General features: G+C 41.3%; 1 protein-coding gene across 1 annotated transcript; it reads right to left on the bottom strand.

Annotated features, from left to right (window-relative positions):
* Positions 1–3,844: 3,844 nt before the first annotated feature.
* On the bottom strand, positions 3,845–4,910 carry LOC118372361 (D-aminoacyl-tRNA deacylase 2-like). The gene is made up of 3 exons (XM_035758223.2): positions 4,764–4,910; positions 4,562–4,628; positions 3,845–4,401 (listed from the first exon to the last, which is right to left on the bottom strand). The coding sequence occupies exons 1-3, from the start codon at positions 4,812–4,814 to the stop codon at positions 4,094–4,096; spliced, it is 426 nt and encodes a 141-aa protein (XP_035614116.1). The 5' UTR covers positions 4,815–4,910; the 3' UTR covers positions 3,845–4,093.
* Positions 4,911–13,408: the final 8,498 nt, after the last annotated feature.

The raw sequence follows: 13,408 nt of genomic DNA, 5'->3' as shown, positions 1-13,408 counted from the left end.
AACTATGACAGACAAAATGAAAAAAAAATCCAGAAAATCACATTGTAGGATTTTTTATGAATTTATTTGCAAATTATGGTGGAAAATAAGTATTTGGTCACCTACAAAAGTTTTTTCTCAATACTTTGTTATATACCCTTTGTTGGCAATGACAGAGGTCAAACGTTTTCTGTAAGTCTTCACAAGGTTTTCACACACTGTTGCTGGTATTTTGGCCCATTCCTCCATGCAGATCTCCTCTAGAGCAGTGATTGTTTGGGGCTGTTGCTGGGCAACACGGACGTTCAACTCCCTCCAAAGATGTTCTATGGGGTTGAGATCTGGAGACTGGCTAGGCCCCTCCAGGACCTTGAAATGCTTCTTACGAAACCACGCCTTCGTTGCCCGGGCGGTATGTTTGGGATCATTGTCATGCTGAAAGATCCAGCCACGTTTCATCTTCAATGCCCTTGCTGATGGAAGTTTTTCACTCCAAATTTCACGATACATGGCCCCATTCATTCTTTCCTTTACACGGATCAGTCGTCCTGGTCCCTTTGCAGAAAAACAGCCCCAAAGCATGATGTTTCCACTCCCATGCTTCACAGTAGGTATGGTGTTCTTTGGATGCATCTCAGCATTCTTTGTCCTCCAAACACGACGAGTTGAGTTTTTACCAAAAAGTTATATTTTGGTTTCATCTGACCATATGCCATTCTCCCAATCTTCTTCTGGATCATCCAAATGCTCTCTAGCAAACTTCAGACGGGCCTGGACATGTACTGGCTTAAGCAGGGGGACACGTCTGGCACTGCAGGATTTGAGTCCCTGGCGGCGTAGTGTGTTACTGATGGTAGGCTTTGTTACTTTGGTCCCTGCTCTCTGCACGACATTCACTAGGTCCCCCTGTGTGGTTCTGGGATTTTTGCTCACTGTTCTTGTGATTATTTTGACCCCACGGGGTGAGATCTTGAGTGGAGCCCCAGATCGAGGGAGATTATCAGTGGTCTTGCATGTCTTCCATTTCCTAATAATTGCTCCCACAGTTGATTTCTTCAAACCAAGCTGCTTACCTATTGTAGATTCAGTCTTCCCAGCCTGGTGCAGGTCTACAATTTTGTTACTGGTGTCCTTTGACAGCTCTTTGGTCTTGGCCATAGTAGAGTTTGGAGTGTGACTGTTTGAGGTTGTGGACAGGTGTCTTTTATACTGATAACAAGTTCAAACAGGTGCCATTAATACAGGTAATGAGTGGAGGACAGAGGAGTCTGTGAGAGCCAGAAATCTTGCTTGTTTGTAGGTGACCAAATACTTATTTTCCACCATAAGGGTAGGGTGGAGGTGATTTGATCCTTGACTAGTCTCTCAAAGCACTTCATGATGACAGAAGTGAGTGCTACGTGGCGATAGTAATTTTGTTTAGTTACCTTCACTTTCTTGGGAACAGGAACATTGGTGTCCATCTTGAAGCATGTGGGGACAGCTGACTGGGATAGGGAGAGATTGAATATGTCCGTGTGTTATGGCTTTACACCCCCTGCTATATTGTGGATAAGGCGTTAATTGTCTAACAGAACACAGAGGGTGTTCTTTAATGGAATCCTCTCCAAAGTAATTCAGGTAGAATCAGGAATTTCCCAGGGGGGCTGTCTAGGCCCATTACTTTTTTCAGTCTTTACTAATGACATGCCACTGGCCTCAACACTATACACATCAGCTACTAGAGCTAGTGAAATCACAGCAACACTTAAAGAGCTGCAATTCATTTCAGAATGGGTGGCAAGGAATAATTTAGTCCAAAATATTTCAAAAACTAAAAGCATTGTATTGGAATAAATCATTCACTTAACCCTAGATCTCAACTAAATATTGTAATAAATCATGTGTAAACTGAGCAAGTTGGTCAAAACATCTTGATACAACAGTAGCTAAAAATCGGGAGACGTCTATCCATAATATAGCGCTGATCTGCCTTTTTAACAACACTATCAACAAGGAAGGTCCTACAGGCTCTAGTTTTATCGCACCTGGACTAGTGTTCAGTCATGTGGTCAGGTGCCACAAAGAGGGACCTCGGTAAATTACAATTGGCTCAGAACAGGGCAGCATGGCTGGCCCTTAAATGTACACGAAGAGCTAACATTAATAATATGCATGTCAATCTCTCATGGCTCAAACTGGAGAGATTCATCACTACTTGTTTTTGTAAGAAGTGTTGACAGGCTGAATAAATCAAGGTGACTGCTAGCACACAGCTCGGACACCCATGCATACCCCACAAGACGTCACCAAAGGTCTCTTCCCAATCTCCAATTCAAGAATAGACTATGGGAGGCGCGCAGCACTACATAGAGCCATGGCTAAATGGAACTCTATTCCACATCAGGTAACTGATGCAAGCAGTAGAAACTGATTTAAAAAACAAAATTCCTACCTACCTGGCCGGCGGGATGGATCTATCTACCTGGCCGGCCGGAACTACCTTCCTGGCCGGCCTGTCGGACCTACATACCTGGCCGACCGGCCAGCCGGACATACTTACCTGGCCAAGCCGGACATATATACCGCAGCGCCTTTTCAACCTCAGGAGGCTGAAGAAATGTGGCTGGCCACCAAAAACACTCACAAACCTTTACAGATGCACAATCGAGAGCATCCTGTCGGGCTGTATCACCGACTGGTACGGCAGCTGCTCTGCCCACAACCGTAAGGCTTTCCAGTGGGTAGTGAGGTCTGCACAAAGCATCACCGGGTGCAAAATTCCTGCCCTCCAGGACACTTACAGCACCCGATGTCACAGGAAGGCCAAAAAGATCATCAAGGACAACAACCACCCGAGCCACTGCCTGTTCACTCCCCTATCATCCAGAAGGCGAGGTCAGTACAGGTGCATCAAAGCGGGGACCGAGAGACTGAAAAACAGCTTCTATCTCAAGGCCATCAGACTGTTAAAAAGTCATCACTAACATTGAGTGGCTGCTGCCAACATACTGACTCAACTCCAGCCACTTTAATAATGGAAAAATTGATGTAATCAATTTATCACTAGCCACTTTATATAATGTTTACATACCCTACATTACTCATCTCATATGTATATACTGTACGCTATACCATCTACTGCATCTTGCCATCTTGATGTAATGTATCACGAGCCACTTTAAACAATGCCACTTTATATAATGTTTTCATACCCTACATTACTCATCTCATATGTATATACTGTACTCTATACCTTCCACTGCATCTTGCCTATGCCATTCTGCCATCACTCATTTATATATTTTTATGTACATATTCGTATTCATTCCTTTACACTTGTGTGTATAAGGTAGTTGTTGTGAAATTGTTAGGTTATATTACTTGTTAGATATTACTGCATGGTCGGAAATAGAAGCAAAAGCATTTTGCAACACTTTCATTAACATCAGCTAACCATGTGTATGTGACAAATACATTTGATTTGATATGTCGATTGAGCATGTTTGGGATGCTCTGGATTGACGTGTACGACAGATTATTCCAGTCCCCGCCAATATCTAGCAACAGCCATTGAAGAGGAGTGGGACAAAATTCCACAGGCCACAATCAACAGCCTGATCAACTCTATGTGAAGGGGATGTGTCACGCTGCATGAGGCAAATGGTGGTCACACCAGATACTGACTGGGTTTCTGATCCACACCCCTTCCCATTTTTTAAGGTATCCGTGACCAACAGATGCATATATGTATTCCCAGTCATGTGAAATCCATAAATTAGGGCCTAGTGAATTAATTTCAATTGACTGATTTCCTTATGTGAACTGTAAATGTTGCATTTATATTTTTGTGTTGCTGGTGCAGTGCTTATAAATTCCCACTAGATGTCACAAGTTGCCATTTATAAACCAATTCACAAATTGCAACAAGGATGTCAAAACAAATATTTCAGTTGAGTTCAGACTTTCTTTTGACTTCATTATCCTATTACATTTGTATAATTTCACCAAAGAACATGACACAAACACACAAATTCTAATAAAAACTATTGGCAGCTACGCATACAGTACCACCATTTTAGGGACAAGAGTGCAATTGGTCATTCAATGTGAAATGTAATTAGTATTGGAAGTTTCAAAACTCCATCAGGTGTGTGCATGGTCCGTTGGTATCCAGCTTCAGCACTTGTCTGTTCCCATAAGTTCCATGTTTGATGTTGGTTGCAATCTTACTACTCTTACTGGACAAAGCCAGTTCCTCAAAGAAGGAGACAAAGTTAGAATACAGCTGCAGGCCCTCTTCTTTCCCAATGTTATTGTGGTACTGCATGCCCTTCCCTTTGGCCTTGCCTCCCAGTGTAGCCTGAGGCACGATGAGAACGCTCCCAGGCAGGTCCAGCACTGACACATACTTCCCAGAGTCAGCCTCACACAGAGTGTTCGCTGTAGAGTATAGTATAGCAAAGGGATTAATAACCACTCAGTAGCAATACTGCTTTACGATTCATTGAAGAACAGTAACATTTACTGTTCACAGTCTTGCGAAGCCCAGGTAGGTGCATTATTGCAGTATTGTCCAAAACTGGAAAAGCTGAACACCTACCCATTTTGGGGATAATGTCCTCTGTAGTACATTTGAAAAAGCAGATATATACCATCCCTCTGTCAATCTGAAAACATGAAATCTTATGAAAACACCAAATTATTATTTTAGGCAAGGTGCAATTGTTATTATTAGCATGCATTCTCACTAGTATAGACCATATTTGAATTTGAAAAAGGAGTAGAACATAATTCAGTAGTACCTCCACCCATTCAGCATCAGATTGATCATCTGCACGTTTGACTTGAAGCATTGCATAGAGACACTGCTGAAGAACAGATCTTGCTTGTGGAGAACCTGCCTTTTCAGTCACACTATGTCACGCCCTGACCTTAGTTGTCTTTGTTTTCTTTATTATTTTGGTTAGGTCAGGGTGTGACGAGGGTGGTATGTTTTTGTCTTGTCTAGGGTTTTTGTATATCTATGGGGTTTTGGTATGTCTAGGTAAATGTAGGTCTATGGTGGTCTGAATTGGTTCCCAATCAGAGGCAGCTGTTTATTGTTGTTTCTGAATGAGGATCCTATTTTGGTTGCCATTTTTTTGGTTACTGTCTATGTGTAGTTGCATGTCAGCACTTGTTGTAATTAGCGTCACGGTCGTTTTGTTTGTTAGTTTGTTTAGTGTTCTTTGCTTATTAAAGAAGAATGTATTCTTATCACCCTGCGCTTTGGTCTCCTCGTTATGACGAACGTGACAGAATAACCCACCAAACCAGGACCAAGCAGCGTGAAAAGGAGGAACAGCGCTTAATGGGGAGATGGACCTGGGAGGAGATATTAGATGGACCAGGACTCTGGACACAGCCGGGGGAGTATTGCCGTCCTAAGGAGGCGTTCGAGGCAGCGCAAGAGGAACGGCGATACTATGAGGAGAAATACTGGAGAATAGAGGAACAATGACGATATGAAGGTACGCAGCTAGCAAGGAAACCCGAGAGGCAGCCCTCTCCCGAGCCCGTATGGGAGTTGTAGCGACGAGACAAGATAGTAGCTACTAACAATTGGAAACTACGAAATTGGGGAGAAAAAGGGGTCAAATAAAAAAATAAAAAATCTTTATCCAGAGTAAAATGAGTCCTACATCGACATAACCTGAAAGGCCGCTCAGCAAGGAAGAAACCACTGCTCCAAAACCTAAAAAAAAAATCCTGACTACGGTTTGCAACTGCACATGGGGACAAATATCGTACTTTTTGGAGAAATGTCCTCTGGTCTGATGAAACAAAAAAAAATGAACTGTTTGGCCATAATGTCCATCGTTATGTTTGGAGGAAAAAGGGGGAACCGTGACGCATGGGGGTGGCAGCATCATGTTGTGGGGGGTGCTTTGCTGCAGGAGGGACTGGTGCACTTCACAAAATAGATGGCATCATGAGGGAGGAAAATTATGTGGATATATTGAAGCACATCTCAAGACATCAGTCAGGAAGTTAAAGCTTGGTCGCAAATCGGTCTTCCAAATGGACAATGAAACCCAAGCATACTTCCAAAGTTGTGGGAAAATGGCTTAAGGACAACAAAGTCAAGGTATTGAAGTGGCCATCAAAAAGCCCTGACCTCAATCCTATAGAAAATTTGTGGGCAGAACTGAAATTGTGTTGCGAGCAAGGAGGCCTACAAACCTGACTCAGTTACACCAGTTCTGTTAGGAGGAATGGGCCAAAATTCACCAAACCTATTGTGGGAAGCTTGTGGAAGGCTACCCAAAATGTTTGACCCAAGTTAAACATTTTAAAGGCAATGCTATCAAATACTAATTAATTGAGTGTATGTAAACTTCTGACACAGTGGGAATGTGATGAAATAAATAAAACCTGAAATAAATAATTCTCTCTACTATTGTTCTGATCCTACCTGATCTAAGACAGGGAATTTTGACTAGGCTTAAATGTCAGGAATTGTGAAAAACTGAGTTTAAATGTATTTGGCTAAGGTGTATGTAAATGTCCGACTTCAACTTTATGTCACATCTCATAGGTTCTGGGTATAGTCCAGAATATGAGCGTGTTTCAGTGCCCCAAGTGTAACCACCCACATCTTTGAGTCAGACGGAGAAAGGACGCTTGCTGATACTCTGGGGGTCATTACAGAGTTACAGAGTTAATAATTTATCTGAATCTCATGTGTAATAGAAGGATAATAGAGTGTAGACTGTTTATTCTCCCTCCTCTGTCTAGGAGACATTCCTCTACACCTGAACATCAGAGAGATGTCAGACAGTGGCCAGCCTTTGGTGTCTTCGCCTGATAGCCCTGAGGTAACAATAGATAGTAAAGACAAACATTGGCAATGTTGGGAGACAAACGGTGTATTCGTCACTAACATTGTGTACGTTTTACACGTTTGAGAGTTTACCATGTTAGTTTTCTACCTGGGTTTGTTTAATATATATCTGCCAATGCCTATGGTGTTTGGCTGAGGCAAAAAGAAAAGTGGCGACTGCCGTGGTCCAGCGTCTAGCAGAACTCTCTGGTTGAGTGACTGCCATCTACTGTGTAGGACAACTGGACATCTAGTCTTCTACTGTGTAGGACAACTAGTAATCTACAGAAAATAGACCAGAACACTGCACTTCTCCTTATCCCCCATTGTTGCCGCAGAGTCTGCAGAAATCCATGTTATCTGATCTGGTTACATGTGTATATATTACATACTTACTCTATTGAATGATGTACAGTATATTGGACTTTCATTGTTGTGACAGTGATGACATTATGTTCAGTTTCAATCTGTCTCTTCAAACTGGAGAGTATTCAATATATAGATTGTGTTCAGTCTGTTCAAATACAACAAGTTTAATTTAAGCCTGTTCAAATACAACAAGTTTAATTTAAGCCTTGAGACCACAATGTACAGTCCACAGTAAACTCATTGGTTGTTATTTTGTCCTAAAGCATAAGGTGAAAACAAAGGAATGCTTTGGTTGTATGTTATTTTTTACTTGATGCCTGGTGAGTTGTGCTTTTCTTTTTAAAATAATATTTACACAATCTTCCATCTTCATGAAATGCAACATGTTACTAAGTCAGAGATGAAAATATACAACCTACTATTTATTGCCCACTTGACTTGGAAGCCTAATACGAGTTGCAGTTACTCTCTATAAACACCTGGTGGCACTGCATATCCAATCAAACATCCCCAACCACCAGTCGTATCAGCGTGGTCTCATAGACTAGATGTAACATATTGAATGTAAATCTGGAACACTCAAATTAGTATGATATATTACATATGGTATGGTTACATATGACAGGTTACTTAAGTCAACAACTAAAGTAGGGTGGCTGGTCAGGCGTATAATGTGAACATCTAGCAACCCAAAGATTGCATGTTCGAATCTCATGGGCGACTTCAGCATTTTCATAATTAGCAAGTTTGCAACTACTTACTACTGTTTAGCTACTTTGCAAGTAATTTGCATGTTAGCTACCCCTAGCCTAGCTAATCTTAGCTAAGTGGCTAACGTTAGCGACAACAAATAGAAATTCATAACATCCCGTTTTGCAAATTTCAAAAATGTCGCAGGAATTGGTTTTCGGAACAACATATTGTACTAATTGCAATTCGTAACATATACGAATTTACAATTTGTTAAATATACTAAATGGATGGATTATGGACATCCACAAATTAATACATACCATACAAATCGTAACATATCAAACTAATTGGACTTTCTCGGATTTACATTTACTATGTTATTGTTTACCCATGAGTCCAGGTTGGTGATATTTATTTCCTCAGCCTGAGTGGGATGAGCACTCTGTGACATGCGTCAACAGGACTACTTCCCGCATATTTCTGTCACTCTCTAGACTCATCTAACTACAGCAGCTGTTTCACTTTCAACCATACCAGCCACCATGAAAGCCAAGCCAGACAGCTCAGTGTGTCTTATCAGATCAATGAGCATTGAACATTTACTGCTTTTCCTGTGTAGCTGTGGTTATTAATTTGCATGCTGTTCTATATTTTAGGAACAAAGTATGACTGTGTTTATATAGGCAGCCCAATTCTGATATTTGTTTCACTAATTGGTCTTTTGACCAATCAGATCAACTCTGAAAAAGCTCTGATGTGATTGGTCCCAAAAAAATAATCAGAATTGGGCTGCCTGTTAACGCAGCCTGAGAGGTCCTACCAAACCCCTTCAGACTAGTTCTTGATGACAAAATGACAAGTAAAAGTGCATTTAACCTAGTAAAATACTACTTGAGTAAAAGTTTTAAAGTATTTGGTTTTAAATATGCTTAAGTTTAAAAAGTAAATGTAATTGCTAGAATATACTTAAGTATCAAAAGTTAAAGTATTAATAATTTCAAATGTATTATACAGTATTAATAAGTAGTACTTTAAAGTATTTTTTGTTAAGTACTTTACACCACTGCTGAGGCCTGTCCTGTGTTTGGAGACACTGCCTGGGGTTGAGACTGGTTATTGATAGGATGCACTTCTGCTTAGATGGTCCCCATTAAAGAGGAAGGCCCACTAGTGCAGCTATCTATTTGTGGTTCTGTTTAAAGAACTGAACAGTATTGTGGTCAATTTATTTCCATTCAAGTCCTGTTTTCAGTTCTGTACACTTATTTCACCTCAACTTGACCTTCATTTTTAGGGACTGATCAGCATGATATTGTCTTTAATCCCATATATTCAATGCATTCAGAAAGAATTCAGATCCCTTGACTTTTTCAACATTTTGTTATGTTACACCCTTATTCTAAAATGTATTTAAAAAATGTGCCTAATTAAATAAAATAAAAGATTGGTGGAGTGCTGCAGAGATGGTTGTCCTTCTGAAAGGTTCTCCCATCTCCACAGAGCTATTTCAGAGTGACTATCGGGTTCTTGGCTCTGACATACACTGTCAACTGTGGAACCTTATAAAGACAGGTGTGTGCTTTTCCAAATCATGTCCAATCAATTGAATTTACCACAGGTGGACTCCAATCAAGTTGTAGAAACATCTCAAGGATGATCAATGGAAACAAGATGCACCTGAGCTCAATTTCGAGTCTCATAGCAAAGGGTCTGAATACTTATGTGCATGTGATGTTTCAGTTATTATTTTTTCTACGTTTGCAAACATTTCTACAAATGTGTTTTTGCTTTGTCATTTTAGGGTATTTTGTGTAGATTGATGAGTGAACATTTAAAAACAAATCTATTTTAGAATAGAATTAGCAAAATGTGGAAAAAGTCAAGGAGTCGGAACACTTTCCGAACACACTGTCTTTACTGTACAAACCAACATCCATTGACTTTAGGTTAACTTTCGGTATAATGCTAGTTGGTCCCCAAAATATCATTACAACAACCATATAATAAATAACTAAATACGGCAGTATATAATTTGTTTATGTCCATCAGAAAAGCACAAGTTCCTATAAAAATACAAATCTCCCTCCAGTAAGTCTAGATGTATTCCTGAAAGGGGAACGGTGTAAAGTGAAGATGGAGAAGTGAGACTTAGAGAAAGATGAAAGGTGGCTGTATGAGGTGAAATGAGGGAGATACTGCAAGGCAGACCTGCTAGCTCAAGGCTACACAGTCACACCTGACAACGCCAGCACTGAGGAGGAAAATGCCAAAGGGTCCAAAATGTTGACTCCTGTGTACAGTAATTATTGGTGTGGCTCTTACAGACACCGGACAGGTTGGATGCTTTACAGATGAAACGTGAGAGGATGGCCTCGTTTGCCAAGTTCTTCCTCCAGATTTCTTTCTCTGACAGATAGAGAGTGTGTGTGTGTGTGTATTTGTGGGAGTGGGAGAAATCCATTCAGTGAGTATTTGATTCAGTACTGAGTGACTCCTTAGTGACTGGCACTCTTCCCTATGGGCAGCTGCCAGTGGCACTTTCCCAGATATGTGGTGCTTTTCTAGGCAGAGAGAAGCAAGGTATTCCCATACAAACACAACAGCATAGTTAAACATAATTTAAGTCAGCTGAGCTATCTCCCTCCCTAGGTTGGGGATTTCTCTCTGTTTCAGTCTGCAAGCTATTCCCTTTTTAGTGCACTATTTTTGACCAGGGCATTTACGGCTCTGGTCAAAGGTAGTGCACTCAATAGGGGGAATAGTGTGTCATTTGGGACGTATCCTCAGTCTTTACTGAGGGGGTCTGGTGTCAGTGACATCTGAGCCCCAAGAAAATATATTGATTGGGTATTTATGTACAGATTTACAGATTCTCAATTGTAATCTTATAAAGTGTAAGTCTCAAGGCTGTGGGTAACTGGTGAAAGGAGTCAGGCGCAGGAGAGCTGAGATGCGCGGACAAGGTATTTATTTAAAAAAAACACCAGTATAAACACAATACTATGGTGCTGGAAAAATACCGATACCACAAAATAAATGGACGTAAATACAAAACCCGGCAACAATAATACCAGCTTTACAATAAAACAAACACGCACACAAACATGGGGGAAACCAGAGGGTTAAATAATGAACATGTAATGGGGGAATTGAAACCAGGTGTGTAAAAAGCAAAGACAAAACAAATGGAAAATGAAAAGTGGATCGGTGATGGCTAGAAAGCCTGTGACGTCGACCACCGAACGCCGCTCGAACAAGGAGAGGGACTTCGGCGGAAGTCGTGACAGTAAGGAAAATAAAATTAATATGTGTGTCTAAAGAGTTTTAAAATGCCATAACCTCATAACTCATAACATGCTATGCACTCAATTAAAGTGCTCAAATATTTAAGATGTAAAAATAAGTCTTCATACTGTATATTTATTGCTGTAAATCATCAAGTCAAATCATCAATTCTACACGAGACATACATATTTTATTGATTGAGGTTATGTTTAGTCGTTTTTTTTCTTTGAGCGCTATACTTTAAAAAATATATTTTTACACTATGGTTAGTTTTGAAAATCTCTGATTGAAAAGATGGTTTGTATTTTTCGTTAAATATACCCATTAATTCAGTTGGGTGTCATTCCAACAGTTCACTCTGCTTCTGTCAACAACTAAATTAACTATAACTCTCTATTGTTGTATAAGCCACATCCTGCATTCCAAAATTAGAGAAGAATGGATTTTTAGAGACCAAAAAAAAAAAAAAAAAACATCTGCCATTTTTTGCACTCTGCAGGCAGGGATACTTTCACTTTCTAAAATCAGTTACTAAACCTGCCATTCAAAATACAGAGCCCTGCTATTGCTGTATGCGGTGACCTAAAAAAAACTTGTCTTTGAACTTATTATCAGACAGATTCATATCATGATAAAACAATCTCCAGACCTCATCATCATAATTAGATAAAGCTTAGCTGCAGGGTAGGATGGAGTTGGTGTTCATGGTGGTGGTGGATGAAGTCTCTCACACTCCAGCTCTAGGCAATCTCCCCACTCCTTATCCCCCACATCCCCCCCTTTCCCCCACATCCCCCACTTTCCCCCCTATCCGTGGCCCCATCTCCCTTGACCTTGGGGTCCCTGTCCTGCCTGGCAGGCCCTAGCGTTGATCCATTGCCATGCCAATGCAGCTACGGCAGGGCTCTGGGTAAGCAGCAGCTGGTTGCAATTGTGCTGTGTCACTGGGAGGGCATGTGTTGGCTCAGAACAGGAGTGAAGGGGTGGGGGAGGGAGGCGGAGGGGGGACTGCAGCAGCGCCCCCACACACCCCAGTCATCTGTCTTCCTGTTCTGCTCTCTGCATACTGCTGAGAGCTCTAGAACTTTGCAGACTCTACGTTGCTAACAGAGCTGAAAAACGACATGCAGACTCAACACACTGCTAACAGAGCTGAAAAACGACATGCAGACTCAACACACTGCTAACAGAGCTGAAAAACGACATGCAGACTCAACACACTGCTAACAGAGCTGAAAAACGACATGCAGACTCAACACACTGCTAACAGCTGAAAAACGACATGCAGACTCAACACACTGCTAGCAGAGCTGATAAACGACATGCAGACTCAACACACTGCTAGAAGAGATGAAAAACGACATGCAGACTCAACACACTGCTAACAGAGCTGAAAAACGACATGCAGACTCAACACACTGCTAACAGAGCTGAAAACGACATGCAGACTCAACACACTGCTAACAGAGCTGAAAACAACATGCAGACTCAACACACTGCTAACAGAGCTGAAAACGACATGCAGACTCAACACACTGAAAACGACATGCAGACTCAACACACTGCTAGAAGAGCTGAAAACGACATGCAGACTCAACACACTGCTAACAGAGCTGAAAACGACATGCAGACTCAACACACTGCTAACAGAGCTGAAAACGACATGCAGACTCAACACACTGCTAACAGAGATGAAAAACGACATGCAGACTCAACACACAGCTAGAAGAGCTGAAAAACGACATGCAGACTCAACACTGCTAGAAGAGATGAAAACGGCATGCAGACTCAACACACTGCTAACAGAGCAGAAAACGACATGCAGACTCAATTCACTGCTAACAGAGCTGAAAACGACATGCAGACTCAACACACTGCTAGAAGAGCTGAAAAACGACATGCAGACTCAACACACTGCTAGAAGAGATGAAAAACGACATGCAGACTCAACACACTGCTAGAAGAGCTGAAAAACGACATGCAGACTCAACACACTGCTAAAAGAGCTGAAAAACGACATGCAGACTCAGACTGAAAACAATGCAGACTCACTGCTAACAGAGCTGAAAAACATGCAGACTCATGCTAGAAGAGATGAAAAACAGACTCAACACACTGCTAGAGCTGAAAAACGAGCAGACTGAAAAGCGAAAACATGCAGACTCAACACACTGCTAACAGAGCTGAAAAACATGCGACATGCAGACTCAACACACTGCTAGAAGAGCTGAGACTCAA

The sequence above is a fragment of the Oncorhynchus keta genome, chromosome 35, assembly GCF_023373465.1.
Source record: "Oncorhynchus keta strain PuntledgeMale-10-30-2019 chromosome 35, Oket_V2, whole genome shotgun sequence".
Taxonomy (NCBI): Eukaryota; Metazoa; Chordata; class Actinopteri; order Salmoniformes; family Salmonidae; genus Oncorhynchus; species Oncorhynchus keta.
This window is presented reverse-complemented; position numbering and strand designations above follow the sequence as displayed.

Coding starts and splice junctions, on each gene's coding strand:
- LOC118372361 (XM_035758223.2), bottom strand. CDS start 4,814: ATGCTTCAAGTCAAACGTGCAGATGATCAATCTGATGCTGAATGGGTG. Junction 4,629..4,763: donor CTGATGCTGAATGGGTGGAG/GTACTACTGAAT, acceptor TCATGTTTTCAG/ATTGACAGAGGGATGGTATA. Junction 4,402..4,561: donor GGACATTATCCCCAAAATGG/GTAGGTGTTCAG, acceptor TATACTCTACAG/CGAACACTCTGTGTGAGGCT.